This window comes from Athene noctua, chromosome 16 (genome assembly GCF_965140245.1).
Source record: "Athene noctua chromosome 16, bAthNoc1.hap1.1, whole genome shotgun sequence".
NCBI lineage: Eukaryota > Metazoa > Chordata > Aves > Strigiformes > Strigidae > Athene > Athene noctua.
In genome coordinates this window covers 7,094,666-7,117,859 of record NC_134052.1, presented here as the reverse complement: position 1 = coordinate 7,117,859, position 23,194 = coordinate 7,094,666, and the positions used below count along the sequence as shown (strand labels likewise).

The following is a 23,194-nucleotide window of genomic DNA, read 5'->3' as shown; positions in this document are numbered from 1 at the left end:
TAAATAGATGCAGTGAAATTATGGGAAATGCTGTCAGAAACACAGGTCTCTGAAATCCACTATTGTACCTGCTTTTTGCTTTGGATTATACCTCACCTGCTTCACAAGGCGTTCTACTTCAAGACACCACCACTAACACTGCTCCAGGAAATGCCAGAAGAGGAAATACAGCCACATCCCAAAGAGGATTGCCATCCCAGGGAGGCAAAGTGCACACAAATACAGTGGAAGTAAACTTAAAACCTTTTTCAGTGCAACTCTTTCTGCAGTTGTCATGAGGAAAACTTCAAAGCCAAGTATAGAGCAAGATTTAGGAAACATGGACACTTTTGCTTCTAACTGGGGTAAAGGCAACGGTGGAAAAAACTTCTAAGAAATTCAGGAATTGAAGTGAAGCAGCATTGAACATTTTCAACACCATCACGTTTCTCAAATTCCCTCTGAGGATGTGTTTTAGTTCCATGTCTACTTGTCCATCCTATTGACACCTCTACAAAGATTAGAGAATATCTTGACTAACAGGATGCCAGGTTTTTGGAGGGGTTGTGTAAATATTGATCAACATACTGTTTGAAAATAAATTCCTTCAGGTTGTGAAGAATTTTATTAATAAAAAAGAGTGGAATGCCCACACACCACTTCTCAAAATGTTACTTAATGTTGCATAGTACATTTCAGAATTTATCCATTTTTAGAGTACTGAAAAATTTCAGTAAATGTACATCTTAAATTTTAATGAAATCAGATTTGTATGAAGTTTTTTTATGTGGTAATATTATATTGTATGTTCAAAACCAAAACAATTCCTTTGAGAAATCGGCATTTGCTTAGTAGTGTAACTTCTACATTTATTTTTAAAAAAGGCAGCTCCAAGAAGTACAATACTTGTAGCCAATAAAGAATAATCTAGTTATCCTTTAGTCTACGAAAAAGTAGATGTTCTGAATGACAGTTACTGTTTAAAGGCTTTTAAAGGGAAAAAAACCCCATCATTTTACTAAGGAAGCACAGTGTACAGAGTCTATTGAGTATTTTCATAAAGATATTATTAAATACATTGTAGTACAGGCACTAGCAGTGATATTTGTATTTATCTTTTTTCATGTTAATCTTCTACCTGTTTTAAAGGCACATGCAGGAGGGAGTTTATGTGACAGACTCGACCAACTGTGGCCTTCACTCTTAACAAAGAGGTACTTTTTTTTCAAAACGCAAACTTAATTTGTACTTCTAGAAACCATGTAAAAATACATTACAGAAATTCTTTTGATACCCTTCCTGGTTTTACACATTAGGAAATGCAATTAAGAAATTACTTCACAAGGGCCATAGCTCTCCTGTACCACACCGCCATACTCAAAATCTATACCTGAATTTTAGGAACTGAGGAAAAAAAAAATAGCCTGCTCAGAAAGTGGCAGAGGGGTCTTTCATATATGTGCTATATAGTAAAACTAGGCTTGAGCTTGTATTTGTATCACACGAGTAAGTCAAATACACTTCCCAAAATTTTCTTGCAAGGTTTTTTTAATTACAGAAATAATCTATGATTGTCTGTCTTAATCTAGCCATAGATTTCATGGATAATCAGAAGCGTCTGCTAGATGAGATCTGGATCAATACAAATAGGTAAAAAATACTAAATTTAAACTCACCAATAGAAACATTTTTGCTGCTTTTCTGAGAAAAGTGTTCGCTATCTACCCTTCCCAGTGAGTATGCAGAAAGAATACTAGATTAGATTAAAAAAGCTGGCACGCACTTACCTTTTTTGTGTGTGTTCAGCCAAGATGAGGGCATGACTACCAAAATCCTGAGTGGCCAGCAGTACTGCTCCTGTTAGCAGTCAGAAGCTTGAAAAGTTACCATGTCCCTTTATATAAAATACTGGGCTCTGGGACTTGTATGTGACACAAGCAGCAGCTGTTATTTTATGACAGGTACATGGTTGCCATGCTCTGGGGAAAGCTACCACCTCTTCTCCTTTCAGCTCTGCTAAAGAGGGATACTGAAGTTGAAACAGACATAAATTCCACTCAGTGTCAGTGCAGCTTTAGTTGCTAAATGGGTCTCATAGGTAGACTCCCTTAGCTTTTAGTGCTGACTAGGAAAAAATTTAAATCTTTTTCTATACCTAGCTTTCCTCGCTAATAGCACTGAATTTTCTCTGACCTTTCCAGGATAGAGTTATCAGCCTTAAAGCATCAGACAGCTAATACACTTGTCGCCACATTCTATTTTTAAATAGAAACCTTTATTTACATTATTATTAACATCCAAACACAAAAATCAGAAGAGCAGTAATACCTTACAACCAACTCTTTTATAAATCAGTCCCATGATTCTTCTGTTTTGCAAAATAAAGATACAAATATTTCAAGCAATACTTATAATGTAAACTAAACTTAAATGCAATTCTCAATACTGTATGCCTTCTCCTGAGAATTTTTTTAAATATTGCTCTCAGAATTACATGGTTTCATATTCGCTGTATCATTCTGTCATCGGGTAGCCTGCACATAAATTCTAAAATAAAATGTGTGCTAATTGGTACAACATTCAAATAGTTTTTGCCTTATGACTGAAAAATGGTCCTGATTTTCTAACTTTAAAAGCAGTATTTTAGGCCAAGATTGGAAAAAAATACTACATATCAATTTTATAAAAACATGGTTTCTGTGATCAAGAGAGAAACAGAGACATGTAGTAAAACTACACTCACGCAGCAGTGATCAGAGGTGGTTGTACTAGCTAACTGTTCTCTTACAGAGGTGGTTTTCTAAAAACATTCAGAAAAATCTGCTGCTGTAGAACCAGAACAGAATTGGTGGAGATACTAAATGTCAACAGATTACAAGGTCAGTTTTATTTACTGCAGTAAGATTTCAAACTAGATGTAGTATTTAGGATCAGTGCTGCCATGAAAGATGTCATCAAAGCATTTTTAAAATGCCCCCCTCCCCCCCTTAATCAAGTTTAAACTAAAAATCTTTGGATTCAGCCAAAAAGTAGGTACTGGAAAGCTCCAATGTTCTAAACACAGATGAGAAAATGATGATCCTTTAGAACATCAGTCATGTATCAGTTAAACATAGATGTATTAAGAGAATCACTCCTTTTTAAAAAATTAAAGAGACCATGATATATAAAGTAGAGTATATACTAAGAGCTCATCTAATGAAAGCAATCAGGGTTTGTAGTTTCCATCAATATAATGAACAACTACAAAATATAAAGATTGTTCTACTCTGATTTGATAAAAAGCAAGGGATTGTTGCCAATTTCAGTAGGCAGCACTTACTCAACAGATATGTTCTAAGAAAAAAGATAAAAGTTCTTTAGGCTTTTGAAAGTTTTACATTTAAAAACACACATGAATTGGACTGAAGGTTTCAAATAAATACTAGCCCCTAATCTATATACTCAGTACTAATTGCAGAGGCAGGGTTGCATAAAGTAGATCAAGTGAATCTACATTCCCTTTGGAACACAGTTGGCTGTATACTAACAACGAACTTTCAGAATATTTCTAAAGTTAGTTCTATTAAAATGGAAGATCACTGAATATTCTGAACAATAAAACCACCTCTTGCTTATTGTACCAAGAAGAAGCAATCCAAAACACAGATTATTTTTTTGTTTACTCACTTGGGAGAAGTCAGTTTTCCATTACACAGTGAACAACCAAACAAAAGCACCACTCGTCTTAAACATTTCTGGGTCGTCCCTTATGGAAGTTTAGAGGTTTGACTCGTAACTGCCTGAAACTGAAAAAACTGCAAAGGGATCTTCATTTCAAGGAATGAAAAGGGGGGTGAGGGGAAACAACAACTATTAGCAAATAATAGGAATAAATTTGTAACCAGACTTAAATACTGATATAAAAGAAACCTGCTTAGAAAATACATTCATTACTATTAGAACAATCCAATGAGGTGCAGACATTTGGTTAAAGTGTGGCTTAATATCCTTAAAGATTTCTGGATGTCATGTAACAACAAATATTTTGCAACAGACAAACTTTTTTGAAGAACATTTAGAGTTCATTAAAATTGACCAAAAAAGACACAATCCAGATTCATCAACTGAAAAGGCAACATATTATAGAAATACACGACCGTCATGACAAGTCATAACATCTTACAATGCAGAGCCTTTTTATCAAATTGTCTTACGTAAAAAGAAACATAACAAAGTGCTCACAGGTGGAGAAAGCATTTAACAACTGTTTTTTTATAAAAAGCTATATGTTAAAGATGTAAAAATAAATGAAGTGTTGAAGACCAAAGAAGAGAAAGATGTGGGCCAAAGTCACCCAGCTTCAAAGTCATTAAATTTAATTAAAAAAAAAAAAAAAATTCTATTTGGACCTCAACTACACTGAGTTTACAGAAATCAATTTTGTTAAATATTTAGCTTCACAAACTCTGCAAAAATGAGTTAGTGACCTACAAAAGTCATATATATAATACATTATCTTAAAGATCATATTTACAAAATTTATTCACAAAAAGACTGCAAAATTCTGATTCAGACTGCAGTGCCTTGCCTTGAGTTTTCTGAAGTTATTTTCTAAAAGATGAAAGATTATTGCTCTAATTTCCATACACAGAAAACATTACATTATGCAGTCTTTTCCAATAATTCTTACGATTGTGTTTGAGAAGGAACATGAGTACACCCTACCTTCATATTAAGTCCTTATCAAAGATATTGCATTAATCCATTATATAGTCTTTTATAAAGTGCACTCAGCTGCACATCAATATGTAAATATTAGTCACAATTGTGTTTAAATAATTTAAATTTATTAACCTCTCTTTTTACCCCTTGGCTTCAACGGACAGGATTTTGGACTAGTATGTGCCAATTCATTTTGCACTGCTACTTTGCTTGGGAAATCCTGACTCCTGGGGATAAGAGATTAAAAGCAGCATTTATATTCAGGAATTAATATAAAAGAGTCAAGGCTAGGAACTACATTCTCTGTCAGATATTGTTACTAGAGAAATAAGAAAATTCTTACCACCATGACTTCTCCAGGCACTTTTGTCTGCCTGTAGTTAAAGGGCTTTGGATAGCTACAGTAAATAGATAAGGTATGCCAGGAGTCTACCCATCATGTATCTACTAAAATGCCATTGCCAAATTCACATTTCTAGAGGCAGAGTGCTAAAAATATTTATGACCTTTTTTGTACACCACAATATACAGTAATACAGAGACTGCTTCTACTAAAATGTTCTTGGGTTGGGGTTTTTTTTGATTGGTTTTTTTCTCCTCTGAATGAAGTAACTTGGGACATCATGGTGATTAACAGGAAAAATCACTTCTTTCTGTAAGGCCAGTACTAGTTGCCGTGAAGAATGTGTAGCTTTCCTTTATAACACTAGTGCATCATTAATACAGCGTATTCTTGTTTGAAGATACAGATCTAGGTGTCAGCAGTATTTCTGTTAAAGAGAAAAATAAAAGACATCTTTGCTGAAAAAACTAGTTAACATACTGCATTTTGAAGAGGAAAGTACTGACTGCCAATTTCTAAGCAGAACAACAGCATTTTAGTGCTCTGCTTTGAAGATAAATTTGTAGAAAAGAAATGCTGTACCAGAATTTCTTAAACACATTACTTGGATATGTATGACACATGGGTTTGGAAAATCTGACATTTCACCTTCATTTTCCTCTCTTTATAAAAGGTACTTGTTATATCCAGGTCCTCTAATACCTTTTATTCCCCGGAAGTCCTCAGATTATTTTGGTTGCTTCCTTAGGTACCTCAGACAAAATTTCATGAGGTACTTTCTACTTGAATAAATTTACCTTATCTCAATATTATGTATGTTGCTCATCCCTTGTATTTTGTGAAAAGATTACAGCAAAAGTATATTTAATATTTCAGCCTTCTCTGCCGTTATTAGCTCATTTTGGCTTTAAATACTGGGCCTAAATTTTCCATAGTTTCTTGCTAGGCAAACACAAGTTAATTCTAAGGTGGTACAAGGGTAAGTTATCATCATCAGCTTCTGCCAGGATACTGTACTACCAGGATTCTTGGTCTGGCTCATGGGAGCCACATATATAATCTTTTACATCTGCTGAAGATGCTTTTCACAATCTGTGTTTTACTCTCGGGGGGTTTCTCCAGGCTTTGAAGTATTTAAGCATCCTTTGTGCAGTTTAAGCCTTGATCCTACCTACGATTCTTCAAAGTCAACAGCTAATCACAGCATACAGGCTTGGGTTCATCATGGATTTGATTTAAATAGCATAAAAATATAAGGTCTCTCTTGGGACACAGAAGTGGTGGGTCCACAGAGGTAAATACAAGCAGGATAACTGAGAACAGGACTGTGCCAGAGGAATGGCTTGAAGCAAATTGCACTCAATGGGAAAAAGAGTCAACAGATCTTTTCATCAATCTTCATGTACAATTTACCTGGTCTGGACCCATAGGCATCCCTGACATAGGCATGGTATTGATATTCATCTGTCCAATATGGCCACTGCTGCCATTCATGTGCATCATACTGTATGCTGCTGGATTCCCTTGATGGCTGAACTGCTGCTGTGGGAAAGAACTGAAGTACAAAAGGACAACTAAAATTACCTTCCAAGAAGTTTACACATTGATATATTGCCTTCCCTGAACCAGCTGTCAACTCGTGTAAGATAAAACTATTTTTGCATTTACTTTTTTCTACCCAGTATCTGTTTAACATTGAAACAGACGTTTCCCTCCCAAAAGGAATTTTGAATTTCTAGGTACACACAGAAGTATGTATATGCATTTCCTATTGTAACCTTTTTGGGGGCTTCTGTTAGGGCTGTGCCATCCATTGTAATCCTATTCTGAACTTCTGTATTTCCTTCAAGTCATTTTTTCAGTATTCAAAGACTGAACGTTGCTTCCAGTTAGAAAGACTGCAGAGATCCAATACTAATAAGTGGAGCTAAGCATAAGATACATTAAATCAGTCTATTTCCTAAACCAGAGCAGGATCAAGGCTAATACAGACACTGGAGATATAACTGGTTTTACCTCTTCTAAATCCTTTTCCCACTACAAGCTGTTTAACATAGGTTCTAATTTCAGCAAATTGGAAGACATTTTTTTGAGCCACAAGTTATAACTGTGAAGTTCACCTGCTCCTGGCCATGCTTCCCGACGGCCAGCCCTTCATCTCAGGGGACTGGTACATTGTTGCTGTCTGAGGATGCTGCATCATAGGATTCTGGGAGGGTCCAATTCTTGATGACATCATTGGGTTGGGAGGGCTTGATACTCTGCTAAATGCAGGATCAGGTTGTTGGCTTAATCCTTAAGAGACAAAGGACAGACAATATACTTCAGTTATCATCACCTAGTACCTTTTAGTTTATCTTCTTGCAATGACAGGAAAGGAAAAAGTCATCCTTTTTTGTAGAAGTATTTTCCATTTTTTCAGAATGATCAGTATTTAGGTAGTTTGGATTAATAGTAAAGGAAGAAAGGGAAAAGAAAACCAGACAGACAAAAAAAACCTCGTGTTAGTACTAGTACCATAATTAGGTGGATAGGGGAATTGCTGTGGAGGAACTTGAGCCATTGGAGGGCCTGTCAAAGCACTATCCATGCTTCCTGAGGCAGTCACATTTGGTGGTGGACTGAAGGCCTGAGGTTGCTGTTGCTGCTGCATCATCATTGCCATCCTCTGTTGTCTAAAATGATGACTTATTAGCTCCCTGTTACGCTGAGCCACCATTTGAGCATTAAGAAAACCTTGCTGCTATCCCCCAAAGAAAAGAAAAATCATATTAGAAAACACTTTTACAATTGAAATCATGTCAGAGTCAATCAAACCACCTACACGCTTTCTGACTCTAAGACCCAGCACATCCATTACCAAAACAGAAAGTTAAGAAAACCCACAGCCAGTACAAAAATCATCAAAATACCAGACCATTAAGTTGTCATTAAACAATGATAAAGTAGATTAGCTGTTACATCCTACATGAAAAAGACTATTGGCACACTGTTGATAGCATGACCTAATGAACAAATCTCTGAAATTTCATGAATAAGAGAGGTAAAAAACCCACCTTTGTTTTTTTTTAATTGTACAGGGGGAAAAGGGGAAAAAAAAAAAAAAAGGAATGCTGTGGGATCCACAAAAGAAGGTTCAAATTCTAAGCAGACATGTCAAAGATGTGTCTATTGAAAAATGACTGTTTCAGATGGCTAGTGTAATAATTACTTACCTGTGATCCCACCTGTGGCTGCATAACTGGTCTCATCACTGAGGTATTACCACTGACTGGATTTTCCATTTTCATTTCAAGCGCTTGACGGGTCTGATTCATAAACTTGGAAAAAGACATTTTAGCACTATTAGCTTGAGAATACCGGTATCTGAACAACATAACGGCAACTCCTCCAAAAAACACTCTTTACAGACCTCTTGAAATTAATCAAGTGCAATGGTTAATTTTTAACCTGTTTGATGTACCTGAAGTACAAAGCTATTTGGTTATGCAGCTCAAACACATACAAAAAGAAAAACCTTCCAAACAGTGCAGCACTGACTGGCTTTATTTTTTTTCCTCCCTTGAAATTAGCACTTTTTAACAATAAATATATAGCAGACTATTTGTTCCAAATCATGTTTTGGGCAGAAGGGTATAACCAGTAGCTTTGCTCAAAACAATACAATTCTGTCTCATTCCCTCTCCATCACAAAACCCCAAAAGCATAGAAATTGAATTAGTGTCACAGAACAACCAAGAGAGAACACAGTATTTCCCAAGGATTAAACATTGCCGTTCCATGTCACACAGCACTATCTCAGTTTTCCAAACTTTATTTGTACATTGTATTTGGTATCAGGACTGCATTTTCACATGCATTTCAATGTTGAAATCATGCAGCAGTTTTTTAAGCAGTGCTTTCAACTCAGTGTTAAGGTCTACATGGCTGTATCTACTCTCTCACCTTTCATCCTAACAGAATACCTAAAATGACATAAAATCAATAAATCGAAAGCAAACCTGTATTTCAATAAGCCCAAATGATCAGTTAGAAAACACAGTGAAAAAGAAGTAACATTTGATTTACGGGAGAAATGCGGCTGCCCATTTAATGATACCAGCAAGATTCAGAAAAAATACTAAATCTTAACATGTCTGAAGAGATCATCCAGAGCTACATCATACAAGAGTACTGTTTTAAGTAGCAATAATGTTGTGTGCTGCAGGAACCAATCCAATCTGTAGCTAAGGAGGTTGATGGAGAAACACTTGTCCTAATAAATGTTCCTTCACTCCTGCAGCAATTAGGCACTCAGTGTGAACAGCACTGTCAAAATGAAAGATGCATCCTTTCAATCATCTGTAATGTCAGTTTTCATATTTGTGAAGCAACACAATTCAGTGTGCACCTTATTCCATTCCAAAACAAGAAGAAAGTGTAAATGCAGGATCAAAAGATTACCTGCTGCCCCTGAAGCCTCTGCTGGAGCTGCATGCGGAGCTGCTTTGGTGTGTTGGTTCGAGGTCTCATCACACTTGCTCTAGGATGCATACTTTGAAGTGGAAAATTGCTCTGCTGGCTCATCTGATTCATCACTGAATTAAAGGATGGCTGTTGTCCCTGAATGTTAGTAAAACCTCCTGGCATTGCTGCCCCTTGCCCTTGATAAGGCTGACCATATAATGAAGGCTTCTGGTCAATCATAACTGAAGATTCCTGACCTTGAAATGAATCTTGTTTGGGTTCCAAAGCTTGTCCCTTCAACAGACACAAAAGTGTTTTCACTAGCAATATATACTTTAAGCAGGAATTCCTGAAGAAACAATAAAGTTAACACAACATGCAACAACCAAGTTTCTTGGGTAGAAGATAGCACGGCCAGATTACTATTAGTTTTGTCTCCAGTCAAATGAAATATCAAAAGTTATTATTAGTAATAATTTTTTTTAAAAGTTCTGCTGCACACTGCTCACACAGGCAGACCAGTACCATTATTCAAACCCTTCCAAACTTTTAAACTGCTATTTGTACAAATGACAGTGTGATTTTGTGTTTTTTAGCAAGTTTCACATTATTCATAGAATTTCTTTTTCCTGTTTCCTAGCCAAGCAAATTCAAGCCAGAACTGGAGGTGATGGAAGTGTCCTACTCACTAACACATCACTGCCAGTCAAATATTTCACAACCCAAGCTCAGCTGAAATAATTTACTAAAGAAACCCAACACAATTCCCTGTTTATAGAATTATAAAGACTTACACCCGAAAAACCTCTCTATATACCAAGACATATTACAAAAAATTTAGATATTAACATTTTATGTTTTTGTAATGCACAAGAAAACTTAATACTGAGCCTCTCCAGTGAAAATCACTACTCAGTGTAGATGCTTCTAAAGGCAGATTTAGGAAAATCAAAACAAGGAAGTGGGGAGACAGAGTGAGTGTGGAGGCCCTCTTCACTTTCTTTTCAAACAAAATAGAGGTTTTTTGAAAATAAATGCCCAAAATCTCTGTTTACTTACTTGGTTTACAAGATCGGGAATTCCTAATGCTCTGTCAATTTCTTCCAGCCCTGTGACATCTGTATTACTCAGCAACGTGTGCAGCTGATCCAAAAGTGCCCTTTCATCATTCTGGCCTTCCATATTTGGTGCCGGACATAAGAGGTCATCTAAAGAGTTTCTAACTAATTGTCTATAAATATAAAAACATTACAACCATTATGGACTATAAAGGCATATACATAGATTTTACATAATATATTGACCTGGAGATGACCAAGTACTATGATCACTCAGAAGACTGAAGTAAGACTTAAGAACTTAATTCTCAAATTTAGGTCCTAAAATGTCCAGTCAACTACTGTGTATCCCTGCACATAAATACATTCTGTTTTCTCCTGGCTTCTGCATGTGCCACAGAGACATGATTTCACATTTTCCCACTTCTCTTCTCCATGCCTCCCAACTCAAGGATTGATTGGTTTTGTTAGCAACGCCTTTTGTGGAGCTGGGTTAAAAGATATCCAGTGTCGTACCAGCAGCAGCAATGGAAACAGATTCTGACTCCAAACTGTTATCCCCGCTGTATATGTCTCATTAATTTTTCTCCATGTCTTAAATTCTTCTGACAAACAGAAGATCTTCCCCAGTTCTACCTGTTTTGTGAACCCCGTGAGGCTTGCTCCATGGACAGCATGTTGTCAGGCCACGATCCCGGTTGGTTAGATGGTCCTGGCTGTCCATATGGATTCCCTCCCATGCCAATGTTTATCTCATTTGGCCCTGTGAGGCAAAACATTTGTGTGGTTTTTAAAAACAAAAGGTGTCATCTTATTTTCCCAGTGTTTACATAAAGCATTGTGTATGATCACACAAATTGTCAAGCAACTTCAGCAGCTTTCTATCAGCATGTTTTAAAGTGTATACATAAACTTAGACTCAAAATAATTTCAGAAATATAACAGACTACAGACGCAAATATGACAGTGATATAAAGCTGTTATCTGGTTAGAGCAGAATTGCCATTTCTAATCCTTAAACCCCTAAAATAAGAACTTGACAGATAGAGCAACTTTACATACAAAAAAGTTTTCTGGCCAATGAAATCTGGGTACTAGCAAATATATTTTAATTTCCAGAACAAGGTGAAACGCAAAATAAACAGAACGTACCCAACAACATTTTGCTCTTTGGGAGTACGGCCTTCCTTCTACCTATTTGGAGTCATGCAGCACTACACAGGAGAGTTTGTGTCATCCCATTATTTCCCCATATTTGTAGGAATCACCTAGCAATAACAGTTTCTAGAAAGCTCAACTGAGGAGCTCTGACTCAGCAGAAATTTCTTCCTCATTTAGCCTTATACCCACATGTCACACTGGAACAGTAAGTGCGTTTAAGAGAACTGGTAACAGCCTTGGTAGCCATTCATGATAAAAAAGGAAGGGCAATGACACTGGCCATTTTGGCCCTTTTTGGGCATGCCAGGATTGGCACATTAGACAGGACAATGTCAGCTCTATGCTAAAACTTTGTTAGAGATACAGAACAGGAAAAAAACCCAAAGGCTTTAAGATTCTTTTCACATTTTAGACATGCAGTTCATTTATTCCCAGAGGCCCCGCCACGCAACCGCTCAGGGATGGGCGCTGGGGCAAGGGGGCACAAGGGATCTGCTCGTGACGCAGCTCTGCAGACTCCTTGAAGAACCCGTGATGGCGGCAGGGCTGCGCCCAACGCCCTCTTCAGTCAGTCCTATAGTTCAGCCATTCGCTTCTATATTTCAGAACAGAAGTGTGTCTAATTCGTCTCGAGGGCTCCCGTAAAAATCCCCCCACATTGCCCGTGAAGCTGCAGCCCCTTAAGGTGTTCTCACCCCCCTGCACAGCTGGCCCTGCAGCTCTGATGTCAGAGCCGTGGGATGTCACGGCCCGTGTTCCAGCTGCGGGTTCCAGTGCCTGGCAACGGGCACAACCCAAGCAGCCCTCTGCCCTGCCAGCAGCCCCTCTGCCCTGCTCCCAGCCCAGACCTTGTGCCCTGATCCCAACACCTCCAAGCACAACCCAGACCTTCTCCCCTGCTCCCAGAGCCTCATCCCCGCCCGGGTGCTGCCATCTTGGTGGCACCCGAAGAAGAGAAGGAACCTGTGCTGCCGGAGCTGCGGGCGCGCTCCACAGAGGTGGGCACCTTGCCACTGCCCGGGCAGTGCGGGGATGGTGCGGGGTGGGGACCCCGCTCTGGGGAGCTCGGGGGGCCGGAAGCTTGGCTCGCACTCTGCAGCCAACCCTGCAAGGCCCTGGGCTGGGAGAAGCCCTTCTGGGCTGCTCATCCCCTGCAGAAATTGAGCCTCCCTGCCTGGGGGGACACATCCTCGGTGCAGTCCAGGGCGCCCGCCCGGGGCTTGTGCCGGAGGGATGCTCGCCAGGCGCAGCTGGGCTCTGCCTGGAGCCTGAGCCGCTGTCTCCTCTGCCCCTTTCCAGGCTACACCATGAGAGCTGTGTCCTGCCCAGAGAGCAGCACAGAGAGCGAGACATGCATACACAGAGTAAGGAGCTTCTGGGTGCTGAGAGGCACAGGGACGGGGTCTGTGCCTGGTGCCCCACGGGGCAGGGAGCAGGACCGCTCACTCCTGCCCTCTCTCTTCCTGCAGATCCTCAAGCCACTGCCGCTTCCCAAGCTGCTGAAGCACCAGCAGCACAAGTTCCGCCGGCTGCAGGCACTCATTCATCTAGACATGTGAGTGCTGGTGGCCAAGGAGCCGCCCAGCCTCCAGCCAGCTCCTCTGGGGCTGTGCCCTGTGCCCCATCGCCCCACGGCTCTCCCCGGGCGGCGAGAGGGGGCAGGAGTGCTGAGCCCCCTGTCCCACAGCTCCGCTCGGCTGGCCGGGGCACCACCAATGGACTTTTCTGCTTGGCTTTCGACTTAGGGTCTGGAACCTTGTGCTGGAGGCTGTGGGAACACCAGCCAGCAGCGGGGAAGCGGAGGAGGAGATGGAGGTGGACTAGAAGACAGGGAGCAAGGAATGGAGATCGACCCTCCAGCAGCAGCCCAGGCACGTGCTCCCCATTCCCTGCCCGCAGTGGGGGGGGGCTGCCTGCTGCCGGGCTGGGGCTGGGGCGGGTGGGCCCCGCTGCAGGGACACGGCGCTCGGTCCCCTCGTTCTGGTGGCACAACCGCTACCGCCGCGCTGCCCTGAGCACCCGTCCGCTTTGGGAAGCGAGCGATTCCTTAGGGCCGGGCAACCCAAGTCTAACCCTAAGCCCAGCCGGGGCTGAGCGCTGGTGGCAGAGTCCCGCTCTCCCCAGCGTGTCCCAGGGCTGTGGCAAATACCATGACCATCAGCAGTCTGCCTGAAATGACCGTGCCGCTTTCTTTTCTTGCAGGGCACTTGGACCCGTTGGAGGGGCTGAAGGGAACCTGTATATAAGTTTTGTAGTTTTGTTGGGTTTTTTCTTGTTCTTCTGTAAATATGTTGTTGTTGTGTTCTTCTGTAAATATGTTGTGTTAGGTTAGTGGTTGGACTAGATGATCTTCAATGTCTTTTCCAACCTAGACGATTCTGTGATTCTGTTTGGGAGCTGTGGAAAGGCTCCTCACTGTCCCACTCTGTCTGTTATGTGTGGGTTTTGTTCGTGTTTGAATTAAAGTGATGGTTTTTTCTTACCCTAACGGGTCTGTCTTTTGTCTGTGACCGTAATGGGAGAGCCACCCCTCTGTGTCCTTCTCTCCATTCTTGAGCTTTTTCATTCATTTTCTCCTTCCCAGCCCTGCGGGGAAGAGGGGAGCGAAGGGCTGCGTGGCGCTCAGTTGCCCTCTGGGCTCAAAGCACGAGAGCTGGCTGGCAGCAGGGTGCCAGAAAGAGCAGGACTCCCTGCGAGGGAGTGGGGTTTCCCTTGGGGATGAGAAGCAGAAACAGCCCCGGGTTCATGGGCTGCCACTTGCCTCCTCCAAAGCAGTCCTGCCAGGAAGTACAAAAATGTCAGGAGCCAAGTCTGGGTGGGATAGGAGAAGGTTACTGAAGTCCTCCGATCTCTTGCTTGCTTCCCCTTGACTACCTCGGCTATGAAGCAGGCTGAGATAGAAAGTGGTGTCTAAAGGGCTGTTGGAGGCAGGAGGGTTGCATGGAGGCATCTGCTCCCCGTTCCGGTGCAGAGTGGGTGGTGTCCAGTAGGAAAATGCCATCGGGGAGGGAGGGATGCTGCTGTGTGCAGTGAGCGCACCCGCACCCGCACAGGGGGATGTCTGAGTTCAACCCTCCCCGAGCTTTTTTAGCTCACGCTTCAGCCAGGCCGTGCTGGCCGCGTGCTGACGGCAGCACACCGTGTCCTTCCCTCGGCAGCCGTCGGTGCGCGCTGGGCGCGGGGTCTCGCAGGGGTTCACCCCATGCAAACACAAATACTTAAAAGAGAACCTGTATTTGCAATGGTTTTTATATGAAATTTGGATACTCCATGTGAGAAGAGTTTTGAAATATTTGAGAAAAAGCTTTAAAAAACCCTAACTGCCAAGAAGTTAACAGCCAAAAAAATAATCTATGTCAAATACAATTAATTAATCAGAGTACTAGTATCTTCAGATATTATCATAGATGGTATTTAGTTCCTGGAATTTAGAAGAGTACTGCACTAAATATACTGCAATTATCCCCCCAAAAATCTGGAGACTCAACATGAATTAGCTGTGTGTGAAACACACAGATATCACCAGAAGAAAACAAAATGAACACCTAAGAGTCATCAAATGTCCCAGTCAGGGAACAGTAACAGTTTTTACCTCAAAAAGCTTTTGGATGAAGAGCTAGTATACTACCAAAACCAAAGATTCTGATGATGAATGCTTACTAAGAAACTAGTGAGATTGTGCTAAACAGGACAATAAAATGTAAAGAACTTACTCATGTGAATCATCTGCTGTTGTAGCATTGGTCTTGCACCAGGTATGCTATTAGAGCGAACAGGCAGCCCAGCCATAGAGCCTCCAACCGTGGGTCTGGGGAGGGACGCACTAAACTCGGGTCCTGGTCTCAACATTGAAGCAGAACTTGTAGATTCCAATCTGTTCACCTTTGAGTTTGGCAAACCCCAGTCTCCTGACTGATGCTGATTCATCGCTACATTTCTGTTGGGAGCACTTGCTATAATGAAGAGAAGAAAACACAATAATTTTTCATCTAGAATACATCACATATTACGGTTTTAGAATTATTTTGATGGGGTTTGGTTTTCTTAACAACAAGGACACCTGCCAATGTCAGAGCAATTCTCTGAACTACAAAAGGATCTAAAGCTTACCATGCCAAGGTCTAAAGCAAACAACTACATTAATTTAAATATATTTAATAATATTAATAACTGCCATCACAACCTGTTCTTGCTTCTATATATCAAAACCATGTTAAATTCAAAACTTGAAGTAATAAAAAATATCTTAAGTACTAAACCAAAGTAAGGTACTACTAATAATAGACAAATAGTAAACAGTTACATGCTTATAAGTTTAGCTAAGGATAATAATTCTAAAGTATTTATATGCTGATGGTAAAATTCTTTAAGGTTAATGGTTTCTTCTAAGCAAAATTCATGTTATAATTTTGCAACATTTTTTACATAAAAGCCTCTTCTTTTACAATAAGATCTATTTGTAGGGACTCAACAAACCGAGATTTGATCCAAAATTTTCCTGGTTTTCAATCATTCTTGGACTTCCACCCATCAAGTTTTGCTTTTGTAACATGGAGAACGCATTGACATTCCTCGCTGGAGCACTGGAGCCCACAGGGCTGTCTAAAGACATGGCTCTGCTGAAAGGTGGGCGGGTAGTCTGCACAGACTGGGGACTCCTCATACCTGCTAAAGAATTAGAAGATAATCACAATTGTACATTTTAAATAGAAAGTATCATTAATGACTTAAGTAAATCTGTTTTATTTACAGATACATATATTTAACCTTAAACAAGCCAGGAATAGTTGTTTTCCTTATGTTCTCACTACACAAATCACATTTTTAGTACACAGTTAGGACCTTTCACAGGAAAAGTCAAATGCAGCTCCCTTTGGCCCTAGGCATATCAAGGTTCATTTTCATTTGAGTTGTGTAAAGAACAATGTTTTTAACATTTTAAAACACACTAGTATTACAAACTCCTTGATATATCAGAGTGGAATGCCCAGCCTCTGGATTACTCTGACATGGAGATAAAAACAAGTCAAAATGGTTCTTCTGGAACAGGTTGAATCCAGACAGTGTGTTTCCTGAGCACTGTGTACTATGTGGAGTAAGTAACCCAGAAATCACTGTGCTCCACAGCCAATAGTGACAGTGGCCTTACATGTTCTTGCACTCGTTTTTGTATTTCTCATTATCCATGTTTCACCTCCTTAGGTTACCTCAGCAATCTATTGCCCTCTACAATCAAGAGATGACAACATTATAAAAGGAAGTGACAACTGCAATGATGCTGGTCTATTAGCAAGGTTACCCTTCCCTTCTACTCAGCTTCTTACTAAGGAAGGGCATTTCTTTGAATGTGGAAGAGGAGTACTGATTAGAATTTGCAGGCCATATGATTTTTTCACACAGATTAAGTGGGAAATCAAAAGCTTGCCACCAATTCCATGTTATTTCCCTAGTCATTAAGAATTCTCACTTTTAATTTACAACTCACAAAATATTTTTTCTGATGTCTTGTCTCTGAGAAATCTATGTTAGACAAACCCAGAAGAAACGATAAAACAAGGAACAGAAGTTAACATTTTTCATTGCATATTTAGCAGGTGAGCACTGTCAAGACAGCTAATAGTGTACATAATAGCCTGTGAAAGCATAATTAGCCATTTTGCATTACATTTGTCCTTGAAGATATGAGAGATCAAGAACGTACTCTCTAAGGATTTAAGGATGCATTGTATTTACATCAGGTAAGAAGAAAACTCTAATTTTAAAACCAAAGAGATATTACATGAAATTCCTTACCCAATATGGCATTTCCTTGAAACAATGCTTGCTTTGTTGAAAGGTTATTTCCATTTGCAGACATGGCATTACTGTAAAACTCTGAACTGGTCAGATCACCTAGAATTGCATCCAAATTATCCAAGTCTCCAGTCATCTGAAAATGATGCAGTAAATACCAAGGTTATTTACTATCATATGGCTATCTTTCAGCTTTTATTTAGCCCCTCACTAATCTTAAAAGATACAACTGGGAAATAAAAGTTTTAGTTCACTGCCAGTACCTTGGGCCATCTCTCAAATTTCCAAAGAACTTCAGATATCATTTAGCTATATTTTCTTAAAGAGTATTCTGCTTTGCTAAGTTTGAGAATTAGGAGAAAATGGAGGTACACACAAGTAAAATAAAAAGCACCTTCAATATAAACATTTCAGTCACCACAAATTACAAAGATAAAAACACTAATGAGAGCAAACATCAAAAATGTGGACTATTCAGTGATAAATAATGAATTTGTCATACACAAAAAATGTAATTTTATCACTGATAAACATGACACATGATAAGTACTCACAGATTTTTCTGGACAATTAGAGCCCTAACCTTCTTCAAAAATTTGTCTTTAAATGAGATGCAGTTTTAACAGAAAAAGAACTGCATATATAAGGGATTCATATCTTCACAAAACAAGCTTCTCTGAATATGTTAATTAGATCTCAGAAGCAAGTACTGACACTACACGTTGGGTACTATAACACGCTGACTTTTCCATAAGTGGTACTCAAAAAAATGTTATAAGGCATTTCATTTATAGTCAGCCATTAGCCTATATAAAAATTATGCAGTAATTTTTTATTTACATAGTTATTACTGACTTGGGAAATCCAAGTTCCAAGGCACCAACATGTTTTCTGTAAACTCTGCCATACTGACCATTATTTACTTTGAAGAGGTTCCAAATGTGACTTCGGAACTAAATATAATTACCTACACTTCATAATTTTAAGAACAGCTTTCTTTAACAAGCTGCTGTCAGAAGAGTTGTTCATGGTGATATAGTTTGCTATATCATGATCTTTCTTGGAATTTCAACTCCAGAAACACTGAATGCTGAATATATACATATTTGGAACAACATTTTCCCTCATTTAGAAAAAAAAAAGAAAAAAGTGCTAAAACCAATAAACAAACTAAAACCAATCTACAGCTATATTACATATTACATATATTTGTGTATCGTTCATATTTTCAAAACAAAATCATGTTTTACCTTTTGCTATTGTATTGGCAACTAGAGACAGTTACAGTTCCATTTCCTAATAAGTTATAAAAATAAATATGTGCTATGTGAAATAGCACATTAAAGATTTGATTTTAAGCAATCATTTGTAAATATACACTACCTTAATTGTACCATAACTTAAAGATAACATCAGTCCAGGACTTCAGTACAGCACATTTGGTTATATGCATATCCTGTAGTTCTCTTTACTTGTGCTTTTTCAGTTACAATAAAACCTGAGCATATAGTTTCACACTATTTGCACAGAACTTTTAGATATGTTTACACACGGATACTAAAAGGAGTGTACTATATTTAGCCATTCACTGTAATAAGAAAATACTGATTTGTTAACCACCATCACTTTACATTATACTGTACCTCCTCTGATGGTTCTGTTTTTATTTTCATCTCTTTTTCTTGACTAGAAGTAGGAATTGTAGAACTACTGCATTGTCCCATTTTATTATCCACACTTTCTACCTTAGGCTTCAACTCTTTGGAAAGCGGGTCCTTAACATCATCTTTATCTAACAGGTATCTTAGTAAAGCATTGTTTTCCTTCTTCTTTGGGCTCAGTTGTTCCTGTTTGACAGTGCCTTCTCCACAGGGGGCTGTATTACTAGCATCATGATACGTGTCTTTACCAGTAGCTTCAGCTGTGATCTTGGCTACCTCTGCAGGAGAATTACCATTCTGCAACAATTTATGTAAAATCCTGTGCTTCTCTTGCAGGAGTGACCCATGCATGTTTGAGGAGGAAGATACCCCTCCAGATGTTGATGAGGAAACTCCTGAAGGACTGGTAACGTTGGTAGAAGATTCTTTACAATTTGAGTCCAAAGGTGAGTTTGATGTTGTAGAATGTCCTCTTTCATCCGAGGAGCATGTGAGTAGCTGAAGCAGTTTTTTATGTCCTTTGCTTTCAGATGGTCCTCTCTGACTTTCAGATGACTCCAGATTTCCCTCTTTATTATCTTTTTCACTAAGGAGATCCCTGCTGTTTGACTGGCAGATGGAACTTTCCACTTGGTTTTGTTCACAATACAAGCCAGAAGGGCTTTTGGAGTCCTGGGTACTAGTTTTACTTTGCTGAGCTATACTCATGTTTGGGGAATTATCCAGTTTTGGACCTGGTGAAGAAAGTGTTGATAAAAGGGAAGTTCCAACACCCTCACTAATGGCTTGAAGAGCACTAAGAGAACTGCTAGAGAAAGTGCTGTTGCCGGTGTTGCTGGCAGATCCCATTGGAGAGTGCATACCTGTATCACACAAGAGATCAAACTTATTAGACTACAGTACTGTCTGTACCTACTTTTCCATTGGATTATGTACAAATGCCACACTGAGTTATTTAAAATAATTTTTTACCATGAAATTAGGTATACTACATTTAAGTAACACATACAAGCTCACATAGAACTGTTAAAAGGGATATAAGATGGAATTCAGATAAAAGTGATAAAAGATAGCTTTAAAAAAAGCTTATAGCAAAAATAAAATACCTGTAACTGGAGAAAACTGGTGTGAACTCATTTTTGGACTCCCTCGATTCCTAGGAGATATCATTAGATTCTGCTGGTTGGAAGTTAAACCAGGACTACCATGTGGTGGGCTACTTATATTTAACCCATAACTGTTGTTCTGATAAGCAGAGGACTGCATTCCGGGTCCAGAGTTCACTGGCCCCATATTACCAGGGCCTCCATATCGAGTGCTGCTGAGCTGACCCACTGCACTGGGATCTCCCATACCATAGTTCCTGTTCTGCATTGCCATGCCTTGACCAGGTGACATGTTCATAAGACCACCAACAGAATTTGTGTTTCCAGCCACAGGTGTTCTGATGTTTTGTCCAACTGAATTTGGATTTGGCCGATATCCATTTTGTTCTCTGTAAGTTCAACAACATCCCCAGAAATCCCAAGAAAACAAATTAAAACCTTATTTGGAATCAAGTGCTACAAAGACAGAATAACATTATTAAATAATTTTCCAAATATGTTTTCAAAAAGAGCAGTGAGAATTCAAGCTTCCACAAGAGTAGAACTAAGCCATGCCACTCATTTATTCATTACAGAAGTGCTTGGTCCTTTAGGTGATTTGAGTTGTAAGTACATACAGTATCACCCCTTCAAAATGCTGTCATCAACAGTCATTAGTCAGTTTTATCAGTTTAAATGTCTTCCTTCTTTTAGTCCTTTCCTGAGTCAATGCATGACACCATTCTACTGTGCCCACTAATGATTCCCTTAACAATCTCAGCTACTCATTTTCCAGCATCTGGAGGCACTTTAATGCCAGCAGCAGACAGATTCCCTCAAGAGTGGCATTTCAATTATTCTTGCAATCTCCAAGAACAGGTCACAGGAAATGCTATTTAAGATACATTTAACTTTGAGTCATCAGTGATGCATCTGAGTGGGTTTTGTTGTCTTTTTAATTGGTCTGCAATTAAGAAGAGTACAATAAAGCATGTAACTCAGCATTTCTATTTTCAGCGTTTCATCATTATAAACACTAACCCAAAAGAATAATGAATACATAATACAGGTTCCATGCAGGTACTGAGGAAAAACCTCTATTTGTGACTGTCTTTCTGCCACACAGTTGAGATTGTCAGTGTTAGGTTGACACATTTATTTGTATGCTACTCACGTCTGCTTCCCGAGTTATTCCCCTCTGAGTTTTAATCAGATAAAGTATTTTGGTATACTATTTTTTTAGGTATCTACAAGGTCAGATACACTTTAAAAAGCTATGACACTTAAATGCCAAACAGATACCACTGATTTCACCTTTGAAGAAAGTGGGTAGACACAAATCCATGGCGGTCATTAGTTACAGGATTTCGAAATAGTTTACTCTTTGTTTGTGCTGTCACTATAGTGCCATCCGCTAAAGAAAACCGATACAACGGTGTTTCAGCATGACCTTGTGTATAAGCTGTAAAAGAAATAGACACATATAGTTCATATTTAAAACCCCAAGAATTCTTAATATGCACTCTAAATATTTTTAACACAATACCATTCGCTGAAGATTTACAAAGAAAAAAGATTTAACAAAAACCAAACACACATCCAAGACATATTCAGAAAAAGAAAGTATTCCACATTTTCTCCTAAATCAGTAGAATGAAGATAAAAGCAAACAAGAATATTTTGATGCTGCAGTATTTTTGCTCATCATGCCGAGCTGGCAATGTTCTATATTTGCTAACAGAATTCCAAGGCTAAGTCAGTAGGTTTCCATGGCTCCTCTCTGGGGAGAAGGACTAATCAACACTTAAATATTAATTGCACTAAAATATATAGGTAATTAACATGGAATAGAAATGAAACTTAGAAGCCTTCAGATGAAGTATTTTTAAGTTTATAAGGTATATTTCAGTCAAAAAAATGTGGAAACCATCACTTTTATTCTGAGCTCTAAATTTCTTGTTAACTTAGGATTTATTTAATCAGTTAAGCTGAAGAACTTCCAATGGAATGGAAACATTTTCTGCTAGCATGAGTTTCTCTTTATTGAATAACCCCTCTACTGGAGTTACTTTGTGAATCCTTCAAAAAGACTAGAGCACAGAAAACTTAGAAAATGTAATCTTTCTTACTGAAGATAGTGGCTGTACTTCACTTTATCAAGGTTATCAAATTTGCATTACAAAATACATAACACCGGAACACTGGAAATATTCTGAACCCTTGTGTCTTGAATAAGAAAAAAGGCATCAAAACAACTGTGTTACCACTCTTTGTGAGCTATCCTTTAACAAACGAAAGGATGAATTAAAAGAAAGTCAAACTCATGTTAAACAGAAGTAACAAGCTAATGATAATTAAGGATTACATGTTATTACAGAAATATAGCTGTCACTGTCATGGCTATATCCATCTGTGGAAAGACAGCTTACTTCAGGCTCCCAGATCATGTAGATCAAAGGTATTTCCATGTAAATCAAGGTATTTCCATGAGAAATATCAAAACAGACACAGAAAAACAAAATAACTTCCATAAGAATTCCTATTTCTCAAGAGGTCATCCTCCTTCAGCTTGTAAATATGAGTCACAGCAATCAACACTAACAAAAAAAATATGAAAAAAATAACACAAGCAGAATTAAGTATTTGTGTTTTTCAGGAAAAATGCAGCTACTAGGAGAAGCAGTACAACCAAAAATTACAAACAGATTTTTACCTTCGTGATAGTGGCGTTTGTTTGACCATGACTGTCCATCATTATGGCATAAGAACCTCTGAATACACCGACGAATTATATCTTCAAAGCCAGGTCTCATGGAAGACCGTAATGAGTTTGTATCAATGTTGACAAGTTTGCCTGTAACAGGAAAGAAAATACACAAGTTAAACTCCTTATGACTATGCCAATCCTTTTGTATAAATATGGTACATTCCAGAAGACTCCAGTATCACCATTTTAATTGTTCA

General features: G+C 39.0%; 1 protein-coding gene across 3 annotated transcripts in view; it reads right to left on the bottom strand.

Annotated features, from left to right (window-relative positions):
- Positions 1 to 53: 53 nt before the first annotated feature.
- NCOA3 (nuclear receptor coactivator 3) overlaps positions 54 to 23,194 on the bottom strand; it is an 89,670-nt gene continuing 66,529 nt past the window's right edge. The window contains exons 10-24 of one of the 3 annotated variants that reach the window (XM_074920404.1): positions 22,944 to 23,084; positions 21,545 to 21,692; positions 20,252 to 20,640; positions 19,128 to 20,008; positions 17,485 to 17,620; positions 16,168 to 16,359; positions 15,405 to 15,644; positions 11,167 to 11,293; positions 10,532 to 10,703; positions 9,470 to 9,766; positions 8,242 to 8,346; positions 7,544 to 7,769; positions 7,147 to 7,321; positions 6,440 to 6,581; positions 54 to 5,453 (exon numbers count right to left, since the gene is read on the bottom strand). In XM_074920404.1, the coding sequence (XP_074776505.1) occupies positions 5,442 to 5,453; positions 6,440 to 6,581; positions 7,147 to 7,321; positions 7,544 to 7,769; positions 8,242 to 8,346; positions 9,470 to 9,766; positions 10,532 to 10,703; positions 11,167 to 11,293; positions 15,405 to 15,644; positions 16,168 to 16,359; positions 17,485 to 17,620; positions 19,128 to 20,008; positions 20,252 to 20,640; positions 21,545 to 21,692; positions 22,944 to 23,084 (3,383 nt within the window). In that variant the 3' untranslated portion in view covers positions 54 to 5,441. The remainder of the gene's footprint in view (positions 5,454 to 6,439; positions 6,582 to 7,146; positions 7,322 to 7,543; positions 7,770 to 8,241; positions 8,347 to 9,469; positions 9,767 to 10,531; positions 10,704 to 11,166; positions 11,294 to 15,404; positions 15,645 to 16,167; positions 16,360 to 17,484; positions 17,621 to 19,127; positions 20,009 to 20,251; positions 20,641 to 21,544; positions 21,693 to 22,943; positions 23,085 to 23,194) is intronic. The other 2 variants (XM_074920406.1, XM_074920407.1) reach the window with 2 other exon arrangements.